Source organism: Panthera pardus, unplaced genomic scaffold, assembly GCF_024362965.1.
Source record: "Panthera pardus isolate Hobbes unplaced genomic scaffold, ASM2436296v1 HiC_scaffold_1, whole genome shotgun sequence".
Classification (NCBI taxonomy): Eukaryota; Metazoa; Chordata; class Mammalia; order Carnivora; family Felidae; genus Panthera; species Panthera pardus.
Window position 1 is genome coordinate 46,630,644 of NW_026526654.1, and position 22,826 is coordinate 46,653,469.

The 22,826-nt window shown below is 33.2% G+C and overlaps 1 protein-coding gene across 2 annotated transcripts in view; it reads left to right on the forward strand.

The window, feature by feature from the left end:
* The window catches only part of KLHL1 (kelch like family member 1), a 362,245-nt gene that overhangs the window by 198,402 nt on the left and 141,017 nt on the right, over window positions 1–22,826 (forward strand). For both annotated transcript variants that reach the window (XM_019415576.2, XM_019415577.2), the window contains exon 5: window positions 10,707–10,919. In XM_019415576.2, the coding sequence (XP_019271121.1) occupies window positions 10,707–10,919 (213 nt within the window). The remainder of the gene's footprint in view (window positions 1–10,706; window positions 10,920–22,826) is intronic.

Here is a 22,826-nt window from a genome sequence, read left to right on the forward strand (position 1 = left end):
TTTTTTTAAGCCGCAACATTTGTGGTTATTTGTTACAGGAGCAAGAGGAAACAAATATACAAGTTTATCATTCTTTTTACTTTAAATAGACAGAAAAAAAGATTATTTAATAGCTTTATCAAATGTAAAAATGTATATTTAGCTTTTGTTTTAGAAATAATGAATAGTTACTTCATATAGAAACCCTGGGATGCCAATGTATATAGCCTATGAGAAGTATGAACATCTAACTTTTCAGAGTAAAATACTTGCCTCTTTTTACTACATTTTATTTACAAAATATAATAATATTCCATGGACTTAGTTTGGCACCAACTTTCATATGTAATGCATTGTATGTAAACATATATGTTGTAATGTAGCTAAGGGCTATTTTATTTGCTGAGAGATAAATTAATGGCATGCACTAAATTATTATTTGGCAAACTGGAGGAAAATTTATTATACATTTACATAAATACTAAAGGGATTATCCTCTTTCTTCCAATTGTTTTACATAAAGTATTCTCTTTCGTTAATTTCCATTTTACAGTTTTCTTGGGAAGAATTTTTATTGCTTGCTTTTGATTTTTACTTGATTTTTTGACAATGATTACAATTATGTCTGTTGTTTAGAAATTTTTTATAGATGTTAAATATAAGAGAATATACTATTCTGTAATTTTTAACATTGGTTTAAAGCAGCTAGTAAATTAGTCCACCCCAGAAGGGAAATAGTCTAAATCCTTTTATTAAGCAATAAATGCATGCACAATTATAATTAAAATTTTACATGCTTCTGTAGAGACCATTTAAACCTTAAGATTGCAAAATTGTAATGTATTCTTTGTTCCAGAATGTTAATGCTGTTCTTAACTGCAAACTAATCAATGTGGTTATGTAAGCAACTTCCATACTCATTCTTCCGTTTTGTTCTACGCATACTTTTTACCCCAACTGTCAGGCTATTTTAGATTATGCATATAACAGTCTTTCCTGATGCATCATTTACGTTTACACGCATAAGAACAAAAGACTATATAAATACAGGTTGACAAAACAATCCTTTTTTGGTCCTGAAAAAAATTGTTTTCTGTTAAGATAAGGGATAAACTTTCTTTCAATTTTCTGTAAGCACAGAATGAGCACTACCTGATAAAATACACATTTTTATGCACCAAAGAAGATTCGTACAGCCAATTTTCTGCAAGATGTCCTTGCAAGGAAGACAGAAATACTATCTTATGTTAAAATTCCGTTTTTCTAGAAAAGTTGTAGAGGATCATTATTTTAATGTTTTTATGAGGCATTGTAACTCCTTTAAGAAAAAGTTTATGTGATCAGGTGTTCTGGACATTTTGCTACAGTGAAAAGAAACAGCTTTGAATTCATAGGTATGCTGTTACCTCAAGATTTAATTGGCAATATTACCATTTCTCCCGTGGGCTGGCACAAATATGTGCCTCTTATAAAGATTGTGCAGAGATTTTCATGTTCCTCTTTTTTTTTTTTTTTTCATCTGCTACCTTTCTCAGTGATTTCTATAAGACACCCAAAAGAAACTTGGCAAATACTAATGGAAAGCAGTTTACGAAGGGAGGGGGGAAAGATAGGTTTGGGCTCTACCAAGGAGTATATGTACCTAATATTAAGTTACAAAAATCAATACTACTACTCTAATAATTTATGCACACATAATTACAGTGTTTCACAATTTGCAAAGTAATTAATATGTTTGGAACAATTACTTTTCCATTAAACCAAAAAAAAAAAAAAAAAAGGAAGTAGAACTGTTTAGCTGCCTGGGCTATTCCTGGTAGTGATGTTTATAAGTGATTTGTATATGCTCCCTTCTCCCTTTTCCTACATATTAGTAGATAATATATCACATATTTAAGTTTGAATAATTATCTCCAGTATCAAAAGCAAACCAAATTATTACAAGGGTTAAAGAATCCCATGAAGATACTTGCATTTCATTTGTATAACATTGTAAAGTTTAGGAATTATTTCCTTCTAAGATCAATGTGCTAGAAAGCAAATTAGAAAAGGTTTATAGGCTAGGTGTTTTTCCAGAGCCCATTTTCGAGGTGAGAAGATAGTATCTTAGAATAATTAAGTGACTATTCCTGAGAAATCTTGACTAGAAAGTATTAGAAAAGGATGTTCTCCAATCCTTCCTGTTGAATAATTATCACTTTTTCCACTATAATTTCCAAGTTATCTTAACTCTTTAGCAATATTTTTTCAGAAAAGACTTCCAGTCATAGACTCATATATTTTTTAAGGAATTTAAAATAATGAAACTATCTTTTGTCTGATACAATAATCTTGAAAGATGACCACCAGAAATCATTTCTGATAATGGATACAATTTTAGAATTATTATAAAAGGCTTCTATTTAACACTGATACTCTAATATTTGGGGGGGGGGTAGTTACAACCAGTTAAGTAACCACACTTAATAAAGGGAAAATAATTAATAATGAAAATGCAACCATTCCCTGTAGTTTTGCAGCTTTGGATCTTGATAGTTTATCTGTAGCTAAAGAAAACTCAGAAGAGGATCTATATACAGGTGTGGCCATTAATGCTTACTGCTATTATTAAGGAAGGGTTTGATATATAATTTTTAAAATATAATTTATTGTCAAAATGGTTTCCATACAACACCCAGTGCTCATCCCAACAAGTGCCTTCCTCAATGCCCATCACCCATAGTCATTTCCAAAGCACTGACAAAATTGGTAAGAAAAACACTGTCAATTATATACATTGACAACTCTTTGAATATTTCTTTTCCTTGTTTTATTTGAATAACAAAAATTATATATCTACCTATACATATACATATACATATATATGATTGAAATTAGATTTTTATGCAATGATTGTTTAATATTTATGTTGCCTTTATTTGGAAAATGTCTTTGGGAAAGTTTAAAAAGTTATATGTAAATGAACAACGCAGAGTCTGTGAGAATATATTTTTAAATTTTTTAATGTTTATTTATTTTGAGAGAGAGACAGAGTGTGAGTGGGGGAGGAGCAGAGAGAGAGTGAGACACAGAATCCAAAGCAGGCTCCAGGCTCTGAGCTGTCAGCACAGAGCCAGATGCAGGGTCCGAACCCACTAGTCATGAGATCATGAGCTGAACCAAAGTCAGACGCTCAACCAACTGAGCCACCCAGGCACCCCCTGTAAGAATATTTTTTATTTTCATTTTATTTGTTCTCATTTCTGAAGGAATAAAGAAAAGAATGCAGGTCTGCTCTAGCATAGCTTCTTGGTTTTGAAGATTAGGATCCCTTAGAAAGATTAAACAATGATAGTTCTGTAGCCTTTAAAAGTCATAAGAGAGAAAAATATAATCCTCACTATTTGAAATGCTGATCAATAGACTAAAAAATAGATTTGCCTTGGAATTAATGTAAGAATATTATAAGAAGGAAGTTTTTACTTCAAAATGAGGGCAATTTTCCGGGGCGCCTGGGTGACTCAGTTGGTTAAGCATCAGACTTCAGCTTAGGTCATGATCTCGTGGTTCATGGGTTTGAGCCCCATGTGGGAGTCTGTGCTGACTGCTCAGAGCCTGGAGCCTGCCTTGGATTCTGTGTCTTCCTCTGTCTCTTCCCCTCCCCAACTTATGCTCTCTTTCCCTCTCTCCTTCTCTCTCTCTGTCTCTCAAAAACAAATTAACATTAACAAAAAAAAAATGTTTAAATGAGGGCAATTTTCTGCCAGAGCTATTCAGCAATGATATGGGCTTTCTTATAGGGTAATGTGTTTCCAATCATTGAAAATCCTCACTCGGTGGACAGTGCACAGAAAAGTACATAGACTATACATTAAACTAAGTAGCTTCAAAGATTGTTTCCAATTTGAGATTATCTGAGGTCATAGAAATTCCTGATGCTGCGGGCACCTGGGTGGCTCAATGGGTTAAATGTCCGACTTCAGCTCAGGTCATGATCTCACTCATGGTGTTGAGCCCTATGTCAGGCTTTGTGCTGACAGCTTGGAGCCTAGAGCCTACTTCAGATTCTGTGTCTCCCTCTCTCTCTACCCCTCTTCTGCTTATAGCCTGTCTTTCTCAAAAATAAACATTATTTTTAAAAAAAGTAATTCTCCATGCTAGATAATGATATGAGAATTAGACCACATGACAGCAACATGTCTTTGGTGCTCTGTGAATCTGTGATTCCATGAGAAACATTTCCTTGTCTTGGGAATTGCTATTCCAGAGAGGAAAGGTGTGTATATTTCCTAACTCACACTCCTCCTTGACCTCATTTACTTCGCTTGTATTCTTATAACTTTGACTCCATTAAATTCTCCATTTTTTCTCTCTTGTCATAAAATATCTTATAATATCATATTTTCCTTCTCATTAAAAAGTACGTTCTTTAGGAGCCAGAACTTTTATTTTTTAGTCTCAGTATTCTTTAGCATTGCGAATATACTAGGCAGAGAAAAAAAAACACTCGGTAAAATTGTGTTGACTACATAATCAGTAAAGAAAATAGGGAAGATACAGAAATGTGAATGTAGACAATACAGCTAACAATAGGAGGCTAAAGTGAAGGGTAGGCACAGATATGGAATGGTAATGGTTGATGAGTATATAACACTTACTAAGTATCAGCTACTTCTCTAAGAGAAGTAAACATAATTTAATCCTGACTCTTAATCCTCACAACAATGCTATACAGTGGATACCATTTTTATCTCATTTACGCACAATGAATCCAACTTTTTAATCACACAACCAGTGGATAGCAAGGGTTGGGATCTAAATCGTGACCATCTCTCCAAGTCAGTAGTAATATGTGACTCTCCATAATCACCATGCCACATCATGGAACTCAGATATATCAAAAAGAGGTGGAAACAAAGTTCAGGTGAGCATTTAAGAATCAAGGTGCACATGTGTTGCATAGTTCAAAGTAAGACGGGAAATCTAAACTAGATGAACAAAGAAGAAGCAGAAGGAGAACTTAGTCAAAGGATAGATAGCCCAGATAATATAATAGGACAAGAGACTGAGTACCTAATCCCAGACCTATTGTGACTAATGAAATGACTGTGTTTGAGCCCCTCCAGCCTCAACATTCTCACCTGTAAAATAACAAGGTGTTATTTATCTCTTAATGAGTCTCTATTCCCTTTGAACTCTAAAGTAGTATTCAAAGAGTTCAGAGAGCAACTTTGACACTGGGATTAAAAATTAAAAATTCAGGCAGGGAATGTAATCAAAAGCCAAGGTTTTAACTTGAAAGGGTTAGTCTTGACACCAGTATATCAGTGTAGTAACTTCAAGGTAGCTGATGTAAGAAGCCCTTGATAATTGGAAGAGATATGTCTCCCCACCCTGCACTTCTAGAAGGTTTAAATTCTAGAGGCAGTAGAAAGGGAGAGAGGGAGAGGGAGAGGGAGAGGGAGAGAGAGAGAGAACAAGAGAGAGAGATCTGGATCCTAATAGTAGAACACTTTTTCCTGACCCTGACAATCTTTTAGGTAATTGGAAACCTGATATTTCTTAAAGGCATCAATCTATAAAATAAAGAGCTTAGAAATTATAATTTAAAAGATTGGGAATAGTTTCTTAGGTTTATGTAAGGGTTTTTAATGTAACTATTTTTTTTTTTTTTTACTTTCTCTTATGATATTTATTATTTTCCTGCGGCTGCCTTAACAAAGTATTGAAAGCTGAGTAGCTTAAAACAACAGAAATTTATTCTCTTATAGCTCTAGAGGCTAAAAGTCTGAAATAAAGATGTCAGCAGATCCATACTCTCCCTGAAAGTTCAAGAGAAGAATTCACCCTTGACTTTTCCAAATTCTGGTGGTTCCTAGCAATCCTTGGGATTCCTTGGCTAGTGACAGCATGACTTTTATCTCCACCCTCACATGGCCTTCTTCCCTCTGGATCACCTCTGTCTTTACGTGGTGTTCTCACTGTATGTCTGTTTCTGTCTTTTAGGATACCAGTAATTGGATTAGGGACCACTCTAATCCAGTATGGCCTTATTTTAACTTAAGCTACTTACATCTGCAATGACCCTATTTCCAAACCTCACATGAGCTTTCAAGTGGATATGAAGTTTGAGGAGACCCTACTCGATCTGGTGGTGCATCATGTAACTTCTGCTTCAATTCAGAATTTAGACCAAACATTTGCAATCCATATCTATATAATAAGCCTCAGCCAGAGGATGTAGCCAATTCTCAGGCTCACCTTTCAGTTTTTCATTTATTTGATAATCTGAGTCTCCTAATAATTCATCTTTTTAACCAATAACATTTTAGATGGACAATGAATTCTATGGCCTCTGGTGATTTGGAACCAAGCCAGAGATTCTGTGGTGGTCTGGCAAAGGATTAACCTTCCCAATATAATGCTTAAAAAAGCAATTAGGAGGTTCTTCTAAGTGGGGTGCCTGGGTGGCTCAGTCAGTTTAGCATCCAACTCTTGATTTTGGCTCAGGTCATGATCCCAGGGTTGTGTGATCTAGCCCCCTGTCAGCCCGCTGAGCGCTGGGCTTGGAGCCTACTTGAGATTCTCTCTCTCCTTCTGCCCCTCTCTCTGGCTAGTGCGCTCTCTCTCTCTCTCTCTTTCTAAAAATTTTTAAAAATTAAAAAAAGTAATACTCATAAAAGAAAAGAAAGTTCTTCTAACTGACCTCAGATCACAAAGTGCAAGACGGTAAAACATAAGTTTTAACTCAGTAGACGTGCATAACAGTGGTTTCTATGAGTTAACCATAATAGTTTACCATGCATAGAGTGTACTACTACATTGGGAGTAGCTGCTGATGAAGTAAACAATGTTAAAGTTTATGTTAAAGTTATTTGAACATTAATAAAATATTTTACTACAATTTAATACTCATAATTTTAACTACATCAATAACTAAAATATGATAATTGAATAGATTTACTTATATTATTTTGACCTGATATTACCATTAATTGTTAACTGACCTTCAGAATTATGTCAAAAATTAATTTCTACTGGAACTTCAAATCAATTACTAATTATTGATATATAACCAATAATAAGCTAAGGGAAGACAATAATATAATTAAGGGAGAGAAGAAAATTAATATTAGAAAATATTTGTGTCACATTCATGAAATAATTAAATAAAAATGGTGAGGAAATTCTGTTCCAAATAAAAAAATTATAATTTTTATAGTTAGCCAAATTATTTAAATATTATGAAGTGGAAAAAGTAGATAGTAAAATTTAGTCTTGCTCTAATTAATTAAGATTATTTGTGTCTTATGTAGTGGCAACTTAAATTCGGTGCTAAAATCTTCTTTATAATAAATGTTTCACTCTATGTGTAAAAATTGTGTGTATATATTACTATTTAATGGAGAGACTGTCAAATCTTTAAAATAAGTGTATTCCATTATATGGTCTAAAGTAAACTTTCAATATTATTTCTCTCTCATTCTCAATGAAATTGACATTCCAAATATGGCAATTTATACCATATTACCTGCTATTATGTCTTTGTTTATGTGCTTTCCTCTAGTTGTAATACTGTATCTTTCCATTTCCCATTTTCTAGTTGACACTCCTAGCTATATTCTAGGCCCATTTGAGAAACCTGCTTGGCAAGTCATTTTCTAAGCACTGCATGTTTTATAGTGTCTCATGTGTGGTATGCTTTTTGATGCACATCCATTTTGTCCTCCTTACTACAGTTATCTGGGACCATATGTTATGTGTTCAGTAAATCCATATAGAATGAATTATTGAATAAGTTTAAAGTAAAGTTATTGCACAAAAGGTAAATAGGCCAAAGAACTTTTATGCCTTTCATTACTTGATCTTCTCTGACAAGGAGTTAGCTAAGGTGCACAAGCAATGTATGGAAACTAGTGTGAATTTATATTCTTTTCTTCTTCAGTGAATAGAACATAATGAAATCAAAACAATTACCAGAAGCTAGAATAAGCAAAAACAAAAACAAAAACAAAAAAAAACAAAAAACAAAATACCAGGAAACTATTAGGCAGTGTATCATGAAAAGGGGACTTGATGGAGAAAACAAAAAAAGAGCAAAGAGAACTTCAGAACTCTAAAATATGTAAAGGAAAAATAATAAACAACATACTATACAGTGTGACAGATCCAGTAATATCTGCTACTAGCTCTTAATGTCCAGTTTATTTACTGCAGTTTTTTCAAACCTGGCTTGTTCCCAAAAATGTAGTATGCCTTGCAAAGACATAAAATTATAAAAATATACTCTAAATCAGATTCAGGAATAAAAGAAAAAAATTCTGCTGTAGTGATGTTAAATGACACCTATTGGAGCATCTGAAAAAGAAATCAAACTATAAAAGGCTATAGCCTTCCTATGAGATAGATTTCAATTTAACTCTAAGTTTTCTAAAGGCCAAATAAAAAGAGAAATCTGATCAATTTCATAATTTACAACATCCATAGTAAAAGCAAACCAATTTACTCAGGAGAAGTGCAATTATTCCTGCTACTAAAACCTGTAGGAAATTTCTCCCAAGGGTCATCATAAAGAGACACTGTAAAATATAACAAAATATGTCTTAAACAATGTCTTTGATAGACACCACTAAGAGTTTCATAGAACTGCTTTTTTATGGCACCCTTTACTGTATACTGCTGGTTTAGCTATACAATTCTGTGTGTAGTTTAATAGAGGCATAGACTTTTCAGTAACTCGAAAAATAGATGGACAAAAACATCTTTCAAAGATTTCAAAGCCATCTTGATCTCACTTTTTATCAAGTTCTTTAGAGAAATTTGGTGGCACTATTTCTCAGAACACTCTATTGGTTACTTCAGTAAATAGTTACTGGACATCAATAATTTACATAGTACTACATTAGGCACAGAGGAAACACTGGGGACAAAAATTTCCAGGAAATCAGCTATTCTGTGATGTCAATTAAATGTACATAAATATGAAAAATGACCTGAATGAAAGTAAAAGTTGACATGCTTTTGTGACAGCTGAAGGCATTTCAAGCCTTGGATTCAGTACCAAGGATATACTCTTAATACAGGTTAGGTCTGACTTAGAAAATGTGTTTGGATTTGCTCTGACATACACGGTAATGGGCACTTGCTGAATCTCCTACTCAGCTTTAGGATAATCATAATGCCTTTTGGGGAAGAGATCTAGTCCCATCTCTTTTACATTTTTTTCTTTAATAGGCATGTATTGAGATTTCTACCAAAACTGTGATTTGAGAATCCTTACTTATATCTTTGTTGGAGTTGAGACACAGAGGAAGGTGGAACAGAAGAGGCAACCAGTCAGATCTGTCTTCCCTAACCATACATCAGCCCCTGAAGCCTGTCTGCTAAAATACAAAGTTTTTGACAAGTCGTTTTAAAAATGTGTTTGAAAAAACTGCACTGTTCTGTACTAATTCCAAGATTTTATTCTTCTCTACAAAGATCATCAACACAGCAATTCAATAAATATATACTATTCACCTGCTATGTTCCAGGATCTAGATATATAAGGTTAATTGTCAAGGTGTTTGTCTCAAGGAGCTTCCAGTTTGTGATGAGACCCCCTAAGTACACTGAAAATTAGGCCACAGTTTGGTAACTGCTGTCTCAAATATAAATACCACGCACTGCAGAGGCATGATGGATGGGGCAGCCAGATCAAATGCAAGCAGACAGAGGGCTCGAGAAGCCCATATATAGCAAGTAGATTTGGAATTGAGTCTTGAAAATGACAGAAATTAGGAAAACAACATGGATGAAAGTCATTTTAAAGCGATAGAGGGAGAGAGGGAGGACATGTCAATCAGGATGGAAATTGAAAGAAGAATAAGTAATTTTTGTGACTGGAACACAAATAAGGTGAAGCCATGTAGTCTTAGAACAGAAAGAGGTCAGACCAGAAAAAACTAGTGTGGTTAACCAAGAGATTTGAACCAAAAAACAAAAGTAGACCAAACGAAACTAAGCAAAACTTCAGAGTAATGGCATACATTTTATGTTTTAGACACATTCTATCATTATTATAGGGGCTGCAGTAAAGAAGCTAAGAATAGAGTCAGGCAGAGTAATTAGAAGGTTATGGCAGCAATCTGGAAGAAAATAAATGGGGATCTAAATTAAGCCAGAGAAATTGTGATGAGAGGAGGGAGGTATGAGAGATAATAAAAGGGTGGAACATACGTGCTTTTGTGACTTCTCTGGCCTATTTGTGCTATATTTTTTTTTTGTTTTTTGGGAGTTTTTTTGTTTGTTTTGGGGTGTTTTTTTTGCTTCTAAATAAACAATGATGCATCTTATAGTGTCATTTACTCTCTATGTAGTTTCATTCCCACTTTCTGATTCATGTATAGGTAGTCAAGCTTTAAAAAATCTGAAATGCTATTCTCTTCGTATTCACCAAATCTTACATAGCAGGTCCACTTGAAACTTGAACATTTAATCACTTAGTACATTCTGCCTGCATAACAAAGCTCAACATTATAATCCTCCAGTTATTACAAGATCTGTGCTGTCTCTGATACATTTACACTTCAATTACAATTACAATGCTTTCATTTTAACAGCTTCTAGTTTCTGAAGGATTAAGTCTCAAGGATTATGTTATAATGAGAACAAAGGTTATTGACGACTTTTCTCATTTCTTTCTGAGATGCTTTGCTAGCTAAATCAAAGTGAAGCCAAATTTATGCCAAGATGTTTTCTCCCTGCAGGAAAACATAATGGAAGTTATGAGAAATCAAGAGTTTTTACTGCTTCCAGCTGAGGAGCTCCATAAACTCCTGGCCAGCGATGATGTAAATGTCCCTGATGAAGAAACCATCTTCCATGCATTAATGATGTGGGTCAAGTATGACATGCAGAGGAGATGCAATGACTTGAGTATGCTTCTTGCCTTTATAAGACTGCCACTGCTTCCGCCACAGGTAATTGCATGTGATGCTGATAAATGGCTACTATGTGTTGAAAAATCCTACGTTAAAAGTAACATCAAAATATAAACAAAAGGATAATAACAACTTAAAATAGAAAATAATACCCATAGAGCATTTGGTAACATAGTCATGTTCAATTAATATGTATATAGTAAATGCGTGCATGCGCGCACGCGCACACACACACACACGCACACACACACACACACACACACTTGAAGGCAGAAAGTCCAACCATTTCCCAAACTAAGTTTTATGCCCCTCCATTACCATTTTCTTACAACTGTTCAATTATTAAAGAAAAAGGAGTATCACACCCTGTTCATTATTATTCCTCACAATTTTATTTTTACTTTTAATCAAATACTCTTTTCAGGAAAATTTGGTGATGGAAAATGATGATGATAGGTCTGAATCCCGTCTCTGCCACATATTGACTCATGTTCATATAACTATGAGAATGTCACTTAATGTCTCTGATATTCAATTCCTTTATATATAGAATAAAATTGTGCTATCACACAAAAAATTTGAGAGGATCAAATTAGATAAATAGTATCTAGAAGATGTTTAAAACTTTGCAATTAATTCCCTGGTTCCCTATTTTTACAATCTATCCATCTGCCTATCTTCTATATAATTTATTTATCTAGCCTAAGGTGTAATAATATGATCATTTTCTGATGAAAATACATCCTTGAAGTATATTTTAAGGCTCAATGCATGAGATATCAAACCTCTATAGATGGATAAGACATATACTGACGGGGTTCATACTTATGAAACAACAGCCTTTGGCAGTTGGGATTGTGAAATCTTTAATAATTGGAGCTAAGGAGAATCCATACACCAAGTGAACCAACCACCTCCTTTGATTGATGAGTTATGTAAGACACAGATGAATTGATAAGAACAAGTTTATTCAGTTCGTAAGAAGAAGAGTATTTTTCTCTGATTTGGAGTCTTGTGCTTTAAACTAATTTCTAACGTTGCAAAATTATCTATGTGCAGCAATGTTAACATGGGGTTTCTGTCTTCTCAGGCTATCCAAAATAAGCTTGAAGGTAGCTCTTACCTCCGCAATGTTAGATAAAATTGTGTTGTGTATACATTTTTTTTCTGGTAGCTGTGGGGGGCCTGTAACATTCACCTGATCCTTCTTTTGGATCCATACAACCCTCAACACTTTCACTAATACATATATTACTAAGAATGTAATACAGGGAATTAGGGCACTGGGAAAGAATGACAGGCCAAATATAACATGCTAATACGTGAAGTGAGAGGTATGGTCGTATATTAAGATTGGAAAGTTAAAAAAAAAAACACTGTGTCAAAATTGGGATAACAAATCAAACTTAATACAGTAATAATTGTTTTTCATCTGGCTGCTGAAATGAATAAAGTAATAAAAACAGAGAAAAAGAATTTATGGAAATCCTGCCTAAGCAAATTATATAAGATTATCCTAATACCAGGATTTTAAAAGGGAGACAAATGCATTTAGGTAACTAAACAAAGAATAAACTGTGAAGCCAAGCACTGGATTTGTCTGCATCTTCCATCCTGGGTTCTGACGCAAGATATTCTTTGAAGCCTGGGGATCTTCTCTCAGGATAGAAATGGCCAATGATCACTATTAGCCAAAAATATCATACTCATCTGTCATCAAAAATGGGAGATGCTTTTACCTATACATCTGTCTATACTATTCCATCAGAATAGACATGTACATCCTATTAGCTTATTTGTTCCTAAGGCTACACATTAAAATTATAGTTTTAATTCTTATTGGTTCAGCTGATTCATCTTAATAAATTAAACTATTTATTAACATTAGAAATTAAGATATATATTTTTGATGTAACTCGCTAGTAAAAGACTTTTAAGTATACTCTTATTAAAGTGTCTAATAGGTATAAATATAGCATATATATATATTCTCTATTCCTCATTTCTCAAACTAGGGCCATTCCAAACTAACTTTATATATAATTTCAAGATAGATGTGCAAGAAGAAAGAGTAAAACACATTTTCTTTTCATAAAATGTTTCTGGATATAGGAGGAGCTATCACTTCTTAACTAACAGAATTACATGTCATGATTAAGCACATTCCATATATTTCTAACCTTCAATACACAACTGCAAGGTAGATGTTATTAATTATATTGTGCAGAGGGAAAACAGGTTGAAAGAGGTTAAGTGACCTTGTCAAAGGCCATAGAGCTAGTGAGAAATCCAGACTTCTTGCAAACCTGAGCTGTGATGTAGTTCTACTGAGTGTACGTTGCTTCTTTGTTTGCTTTCAAAAATGGAAGACCATAAAAAATCGCCTGAATACAGCAGTTTTGAATATTCCTACAAAAAGACTGGTGAAGGAAGAAGAGCAGGGGAATAGGAAATAACATGATTTTATTTCTTTCTTTAGTTACTAAAAATAATACACTTCATCTCATTTAATTTCTTCATTATCCCATGTAGTAAATATTATTATTACCATTTGACAAATGAAGAAATTGAGAATGGGAAGATAGCTGTCTTCCTATGGAGTTGTAGATTGTGCTCTGGATGTATCTGATTATTCCACTGAGGAGAAATGAGTGTAGTATTTTTCTGTTGGCTTCATATTTAACTCAATCTCCGACAGAGGTTAAAAAAAAAGAGTTTAATCAAATCTAGGATTTTCTAGCCTTTTACATGAACTTTCAAAGAAACTAAGCATCTTAGGGTCTTTAAGAAAAGCCATTATGATGATCAGGAAACATTTTTTCTTGATCCTGGAGCCATTAAATATATGTTTACACCTATTATGTATTGCTTATACACCAACACTCTCCTCTCTTCCCTCCTCCCTCTCTCTCAATATATATGTTTATTATATATATATATGTATATATATATATATGTATATATATATGTATATATATATATGTTTATTATATACATAATTTACATATCTATTAAAGATTAAATATATGTGCTTATTATATACATAAACCTTTATTTAATCTTTAATAGTTATATAAAATGCAATGTTACATTTTAAAGTACTAGCAATATTTAAAAGAAGGAAAATCTCCATTTTTCTAGTGAGGTAAGAATTTATTTTTGAAGGGAAAGAGTAAATGGGCTAACTTTTTAAGGAGACCTGAGAGAAGAATTTGTATGATAATTCCTGTGATGTAAATGACAGGTTTCAGGTAAGTGAGAGAACGATCCTCGGAAGACCTGTTGGGAGCTACATATAATATTGTGAAGCAAAACACAACAAGTACTGACCAAGGCAAGAGTAGAAAACCAAGATTTAGAGATGTCTAAACAAAAAGAAATAAATACAGAAAAAAAATATATGTTTCTGGGATAAAGCTAAACTAAATAACTGGGAGTATTTTTACAGCCTTGATTTTCTAGTTTCTATTTAGTAAGTGCATGGAAAAATTTCTAGAGCTTAAACAAAAAGTAAAAATAAAGACATTGAGACTTCATCAACAAAGAAAACATGTTAAAAGGTTGACTGCTGTCAAAGAATAAATCTAGATTATTACTACACTAATAGTCTTCTCTTATACTTGTGAGCCAATTGACCAACCTGCCTTAGGTGGATTTCAATTTAATTATTTATCACAATCTGCATTCTCATAGATATTTTTTCCATCATGTGTATTTGTGTTTAGTTATTTCTTAAGTTCACAAGAGAAAATCTGTTCTGATATTCTCTTTTATTTATAAATTAATGTATGTTATTATAAAGTATAAATTATGTTAATTTGGTGTACAAATATATAATAAAGATATAAATTTTGGTAGACAGTATGGATTTTAGTTAAGCACAGTGGTAGACACCATGAGCTTCAGAAGAGAATAAAAGAAGAGACATAAAAAGACTCAGAAGTGAAATGTCTATTTTATCTTGTATTGAAATATAATAGTTATTGCTGAAATAACTTCAGTTGGCTTTGCTATAGAAAGGAACTGAGGAAAAGGCAAAATGAAAGAAATACATAATTGAGTTATAGTCTAACAGTGAGTGACTTCTATTATCTTTTAACATTATATTTTAAATAAGGGAGAAGTAGAATTTTCCATAAGAGTTTCTATATTTTTCTGGACTGCCCAGAGGTTTAAAAATTTCAACAGACTTGGAAAAAGTATGGAAATTTCATTTTAGAGAGTGAATGTGTATGTGTGTGTTGTGTGTGTATGCATCGATTTACTTTTTTTCTATATTTTCTTTTATAAAGATGCAACAAAAGAATATGTTCCTATGCAATAACATGTTTTAACACTATGAAACTATTGTTTCCACTCGTTTTAACTGATTTCATAAGATATAAACTTGTAATACGTACATAAATATTTATTTCTTATATACCTGTTTTAAAAGTACAAAAACTATCCAATTTTTGGTGTGTTCCTTTCTAATGATTGGTTTGGAAATTTAAATCATGTTATTCTAAAAATGAAAGGATTGCAATTCTATATATACTCAAGTCAAAATATCTTCCAAAAAACTCAGTTTTATCACAGTCAGAGATTATTTAGAAGGTTAGACATATACAAATAAACTATGTTTCCTATTTGGAATTGGTATTGTTTCTCTTTTGAGATGACAAGGATAAAGATTTCTTATAACTTACTAACCAGACACCTACTGACTTTTAAAGGAAATACGTAGCTGCGTGTGTGTGTGTGTGTGTGTGTGTGTGTGTGTGTGTGTGTTTATGTACATAAACACTTTCGGTAGCAAAATGTGAAAGAAAAAAACATATGAAATGGAATAACAAATGATTGCCTAAGCTTAGAAGAAAATGGCTTATTTTAATAATAAAAAATAACAAAATAACAAGGAAACCATAAGTGTATCTTAAGGAAACAGATACTACTTCTATTTTATAAGAACACATATTTCTATGCAAAGCTGTAATTAATTTATTCCAAAAGATTCTTTATGTAATAATAGCAATATGAGAAGGGAGAGGTCATCAACATTTTTTACTCCATTGGAAATGTGACAGTTGATCAGATACCAGTGATATAGATTCTGCTGTCTATAAAAATTATAGCCACCACTAAAAATCCTAATGAAAAGCAAGCAAAGTGACAAAGAACAAATCAATATAACAAAAGCATTCATAAATCACAATGTAAGATATACCGAGTAGATTATACTCCTGAGTAATTTATATGTTTTGTTTGGTTTTACTTCTCCAAAGGAAGCATTGATAGACCACCTGATAATTCCAACAATTCTCCAAGTTTGTCAGCATAAATGTTCAGTATTTAGTGTATTATATATCTTACTTTTACAAAGGAAAAGAAAAGAAAAAAACTTTTAACTCTTACAAAGGAGTAAGGCAAAAGGAATTAATCAAACACATTAACAATGCATTTCCGGTCTTTGTTACTCTTCAATTTGTTTTTGTTCTATTTTGTTTGGGTTTTTTTTTTTTTTTTCTCCCTCTCTCTCTCTGATCTGCTTGCTGTCTGATTAATTAATGATTATACCAGACATCATCAAAGAAATAGTCTTCTCCACAAAACTAGACTGTAATAGTTTTTAAAAGTGTAGAATAATGTTATTCTCTAAAAGAAACTTGAGAAACAGTGTTTTTAAAACAGAAATGCTCAGACAATGTATGCTTCTAAAATCTTACCGGAAATACCATTTAGTTTCATGATCATCTATCACATGATGGCATTCACGGTTCAAGTTATAATATTAAGAAAATACAATAATTTTTTATTTCATCAATTTTTGTAAGTGAGTTATAATGTAAAAACAACAACAACAACAACAAAAGATATGCACAAGCACAAACTCAAACTTACACACATTACTCTCTTTGGTCACGAGGGTAGAGAAATTGGAACCTAATTTGAAAGACTACTTTTTTGTTACAGTGCTGAAAGCCTCTGTGCTTTTGTCAAGGGCTGATATCAATGCTTATGGTTTGTATCCCATCTTTATTGCCATTGAAATTTCACTACTTCAGTGACCCCTTTTATATTTTATATTATTAATTTGTTCCGTATCGGATCATTGGTATTAACTCATGTAGATTTGTTGTTTCGCATATATTAAACAAAACTCCTCACATTCCTACCTCCGGTTTCAATTCTGTTTCCTTTTCAAGCAAAATATGTAATTATTATTTATAGTTGTAATAAATCTAATTATTAATAATCATCATTCTCTCTTCAATCCACTGTAATCAATCCTTTGAACAATTTAAAATCACCGCAAACCTCCATGCTGTAATATTCTGCCTATCTCATTTGTTTCTATCTTATACTTGGCTTCCCAGTGACGTTTGACAGAATTGATCTGGCCACTCTTACCCAATTGTTATTCCTAATTTTTTTGTACTCCGTGATGTTGCAATGCCCCAGGACACCATGTGCTCTGCATAAAGAATAATATTTACTTCTGTACTTTTAAATACTTTATAGGAGTCAATTGTAAGTTCCAAATTTATATATTTAGCTCTAAACTTTTCCTGAGAGATAGATTCAAATACCTGGTTAACTACTTGATATCTCTAATTAGATATCCAAGAGCCATCCAAAACTTCGCATATTGGAAGAATTGAAGATCCCAAGACTTTCTCCCTGCTCCCCTACTCTCAGTAAATAGCACTACCAACCATCTAGTTGCTTAGGCTTAAATTCTAGCATCACTTTTAATTCTTAACTTTGCATTGCATTTAATATTCAGTTCTTTAGGAAGTCCTTTTTGACTGTATTCTAAACTATATCCTTAGTCTGTTGGTTTGTTTTTTTTTTTTTTTTTTTTTTTTTTTGGCCTCGCTACAGCCCCATCCTAAAATAAGCCACCACCATCCTTCTCCTGCACAATTGGAATAGTATCCTACCTGTTACTCGAACTTTTATGCTTAACTATGGCAGTAATTTCCAACAACAGAACTCTTGAAGTGTGAATGCATTAATCTCAAATTTAAGATTTATACTCTTAGGACAAAATGCTAATATCCTTGCCCTGCAAAGTCTACATCGTCTATTTCATGATTACAAACTCCCTGACCTAATCTCTCCCCAGCACTTAGTATACTTTAGGTACACTGATATTCCTTCTGTTTCTGGCACAGGTCAAGTTTATTTCTTCTATAGCATATCTGTGCCAGCTGATGCTGGGGGCTAGAAGCAGTGGCTTGCCAGTGGAAGAGGATGGTGATGATAGGAATATCTTCTCAGGTGCGAGCAATGAAAGGGGAGGCATAGTTTGTAGATTATTAAAGACAATAATAAAATGGACAAAAGTCAGCCCACTTTTGTTATTACTAGACCTTGACAATTCTTTAAAATGCCATTAATAACATACTCCTACCTGCTGGGATGAACTGCCCACCACACCCCTTTTCTGAACGTCTACTGCCTAGAAGATGTTTACATTCATCATAGCATGGCTGACTCTTTCTAATTAATCACATGCCACATCAAATGTGTCCTGTTCTTAGCACTTTCACCTACTATTTTCTTGAGTTTTAATCTGTTTTTATCTCTTTCCTTGTAAATATATTTTCCAGAAAACCAGACTTGAAGCTCTTGTTCACAAAATTCCTGGCATAATAAGTACTCAAAAAGTATTCAAGTCAACAAATGAAAACATTTTCTAGGTCTTAGGAATTGTAGTTTCATTTAACCGTATGTTGATATGTGACTTATCTGAAATGAGAGAGAAATCTACAATAGTGTGTTATGATGGAGCTAACAGTGGGTACTAAGGATGAAGTCATAAAGAGCACATTGATTCAGACTTTCCTGAAAATCCTTTATTGAATGGACAATAGGAAAGCAAATTAAATAGGATATGCTCCCTCATCTCTTTGCTTTATTAGATATATCCATAGAACATAAATTCATTAGAATTCCTCTGATTTAATGATACATTTAAAAATAAGTTGGCTATAAGAAAAAAATGTCCCATTTTCATTGCTAGCATAATATATCAGAAAACAAAGTCCATTCCATGGGGAAAAAAACCCCTTGAACTTCAGTTAGTTCATAAGCATTTTTGTACATATTAAATAATATACATAACATTTACCAAGAGGCCACACAGTGTGAGAACAATTATTTTCCTCAATTAAACATTAAAGAAGAATTTCATTTTTTATTCATGCCTATTTTATATAACAATGATAAAATTAAAGGACATAATAATTTGTAAGAGGACTAACAAAAATTGTGGAATGTTTGGAATGAAGCAAAAGCCATTTAAATCATTAAAATATTTCTAGCTATTTTAATTTAGGATTTAGGGAACTCAGTTAACTCATGAAGCTACTTTAATATTTTAGTAACTGAAGTTTATAGAAATAAAATCTGAAGATTAAAATAGGATCCTTAGACTAAAGAATACTCTTAATTTGGGGGCAAATATCATAGGTAAAGCTATAGTAGAGGAAATTACCTTGATCCAATTATAAGATTATTTTATTTTGATCAGTAATTTATTTGGGATATAGATAAAATACATATTGTTCCTGCATCCCCTGTCCACACTGCTATTTTTATAAAATATTTTTGCTTATTACTCTTTGAGGAAAAGCAAGGCAGCCTGTGTGGCTGAAACAGAGTCATCCAGGGAGTGAGTTGTTGGAGGAATTTAGAGAAGGTGAGGATCGAAATCATTGAATGACTTGTAAGCAATTGCAAGGACTTTGGTACTTCCTTTGAGTGTGATGGAAGCCATTGCAGAGTTTTAAGCAGAAAAGAACTTTATCTCATGTACACAGTTGAATGGACTATCTAGTTGTTGTGTAGAGAGTATACTACAGGGAAACAAGAGTAGAAAATGGAAACCAGTTAGGAGGTGATAGCAATAGCAGAGGTGAGATATTTGAGAAGTCACATAAGAGTAATAAGGTAGTAACAATGAAGATAGTGAGAAGTGTTCTCATTCTAATTATATTTGTAAGTACAGCTGTTTATATGGGAGAATAAGAGATAAGAGAGGAATCAGAAATGATCCCAGGTTTTTTGGCTTGAGCCCCAATGAGGAAGGATATTATGGAATACTGACTTTAAGATTTCTATTAAGCCTTTAAGTGGAAATGTTGAATAGGCAGTTGAATGCATCATTTAGGTGTTGTGGAGGTACACTGGGAGATATAAATTAGGAAACCGTTGGCATATAGATATAATTTAAAGCCATGATATGAGATAGTATTACCTAAGAAGTCAGAATAGATAAATAAGTACAGAGAACTCAGAATCACGTTCTGGGCATCGAAACATTACAAAATTAGAGATAGAAAGAACCTGGTAACTGAAATCAAGACACTAGTCAAATAGTATATAAACCAAGGGAGCTTGCTGGCAGAAATTTCATAAAATAAACCATCAGAGAGGACTGAGTGATAACCTGTACCAAATGCTGCTGAGAGATCAAATAGAACGATGTACGTTAATTGATTTTTAAGGATATGAAAGTCATTGGTAACTTTGACAAGATTAATTTCTGTGGAATAGAGCTAAGCAAATGTGGGAAAACTAGCATTTAAAATAGTAAATACATAGGATGTTTAAAACTGCAAAATTGAACCAAAAAAATAGTCTGTAAGTGGCTGGGTTTATCAGCCAGGATTCAATGAAGAGAAACAAAAACAAAGTGAAATTTTAACATGGAAAATTTATTTAAAAAATCACTAAGTATAACAAGGATTTGGAGTAAGGAAGCGTTAGAAACTAAAAAGCTAAAGGAACTCTAAAGAATATAGAAATAGCAGATTTCTGAGGTATACTTCAGAGACATTGCTGTTTTAGGTCTAGACCACTACAATAAAGTGAATATCACAGTAAAGTGAGTCCAATGAATTTGTTGGTTTCCCAGTGTATATAAAAGTTATGTTTACATTTATAAAAGTATAGCCCATTAAGTGTGCAATTATGTCGAAGAAAAACAATGTACATACTTATTTTAGAAAAAACTTTACTACTAAAAAAATGATAACCTTCATTTGAGCTTTCAGTGAGTCGTGTTCTTTTTGATGGTAGAGAGTCTTGCCTCCATGTTGATAGCTGCTGACTGATCAGGGTGGTAGTTGCTGAAGGCTGGGGTGACTGGGGCAATTTCTTGAAACAAGACAACAATGAAGTTTACTGTATTGATTGACGTTCCCTTTCACAAATGATTTCTCTGCAGCAAGCAATGATGCCTGATAGCATTTTACTCACAGAGATTTCTTTCAAAACTGGAGTCAATCCTCTGAAACCCTGCCACTGCTTTATCAACAAAGTTAATGTAATATTCCAAATTCTTTATTTTAATAGTCTCCACAGCATCTTCACCAGGAGTAGATTCCATCTCAAGAAACCACTTTGTTCATCCATAAGAAGCAACCACTCATCCATTCAAGTTTTATTGTGACCTTTCAGAAATTCAGTCACATCTTCAGGCTCTACTTCTAGTTCTAGTTCTATTGCTATTTCTACCACATCTTTAGTTACTTCCTCCAGTGAAGTCTTAAACCTTTAATTTGTAATAAACACAATATCTGCAAAGCACGGTAAATCAAAGTCCTATAAAACAAGGTATTCTTGTATAAGGAGCAGCTACTTACTGCCTTGGGGCTGAGACAGAGCACCCACGGAAGCACCCCACCTGAGATTTCAGACCTCCTTGAAGACAGTGCAGCCATGGCTAACTAAATGGCAGACAAGTCATTGTGGTGTAGCAGTGGTAGAATTTTCTAGAAATCTGTCCTTTAGAACTTACTAGAAGTCTTCCCCCTAGGTATCCCAAAAGAGACACCCTGCTACAAAATCACCTGGGGAGACTTCTGGGATAATTTTTTCCGTTCTCCTGGCCGTCATGCTCTGCAGGAGGCAAGCACTAGAGAAACTGCATTCATTGCAGAAATCCGGTGACTAGGCATACTCAAACCAGGAAGCAAAATCTTTCTCCCTAGTGTCTCTCCAGTGTCCTCTACTGACAATGCTTACCATAGTGCTAGCTGGCAAAGAAAAAAAAAAAAAAAAAAAAAAAAACCTTAACGGGCCATTTCATCATCCATTTTCACAAAACAGTTGAAAAAGATCATTTTGGAGCTGAGGGTCAATAAATTGATAAAGAAAACAAACAAAATATATTGATAAACACCAAACTGAAGGAATCAGGCATGTTTACATACTCACAGGTGTGATTCTGAAGACAGGAAATTTGATGATGTAAGTCAGAGGGAAGAACTGTTGTAATATTTTATCTAAATGTGCTAGGGTAGGTAGGATTTCATGCATAAGTGGGTAGATTGACTTTAGAAAAGAGGATTGGAAATTATCTATGTAAACAGGAGAAAAGCAAAAACATGTGCATGCAAGTTTTGGTAGTTGAGTAGATGCAGTGGTATAAATGAGTGTTTATTTGATATTTTTGAGTTCAACATTAATTCAGTGTTTGTTCATGGAAAGTTTAATTTCATTGGACCTCAGTTTTCACTTCAGGACAAGAAGATAGAAATATTTTTTTCTGTCAGTAACATTGTGTGAATGAAATTAATTTTTTTTTCCCTAAGAATTGATGCCTACTCAATAAATACTTGACAGTTTTATGGAGAATTAAGATATGTATGTCTTTCCATCTGAAAAAAAATAATTTTTACAATGCTTGAAACCTCTCATGAGCCTTTCAGTCATTGAATATGTATTAAAAGAAAGCAGACAAACAAACAAACAAACAAAAAAACTTAAAGAACTTTTTGCTCATCAAATAAATGGCCTTTAGTGAAATATAGATTCCTTCCACTGGAGTCATTTTTTCCTGAGAGTCATCATTCACAGCTTTTAAATGACAAAAATCCTATGACTTAAAAAAATAGATAAACTGTTTAAAATTACTTTGCAAGCTTGTATCATTTAAATCATTCCTAAGAGGAA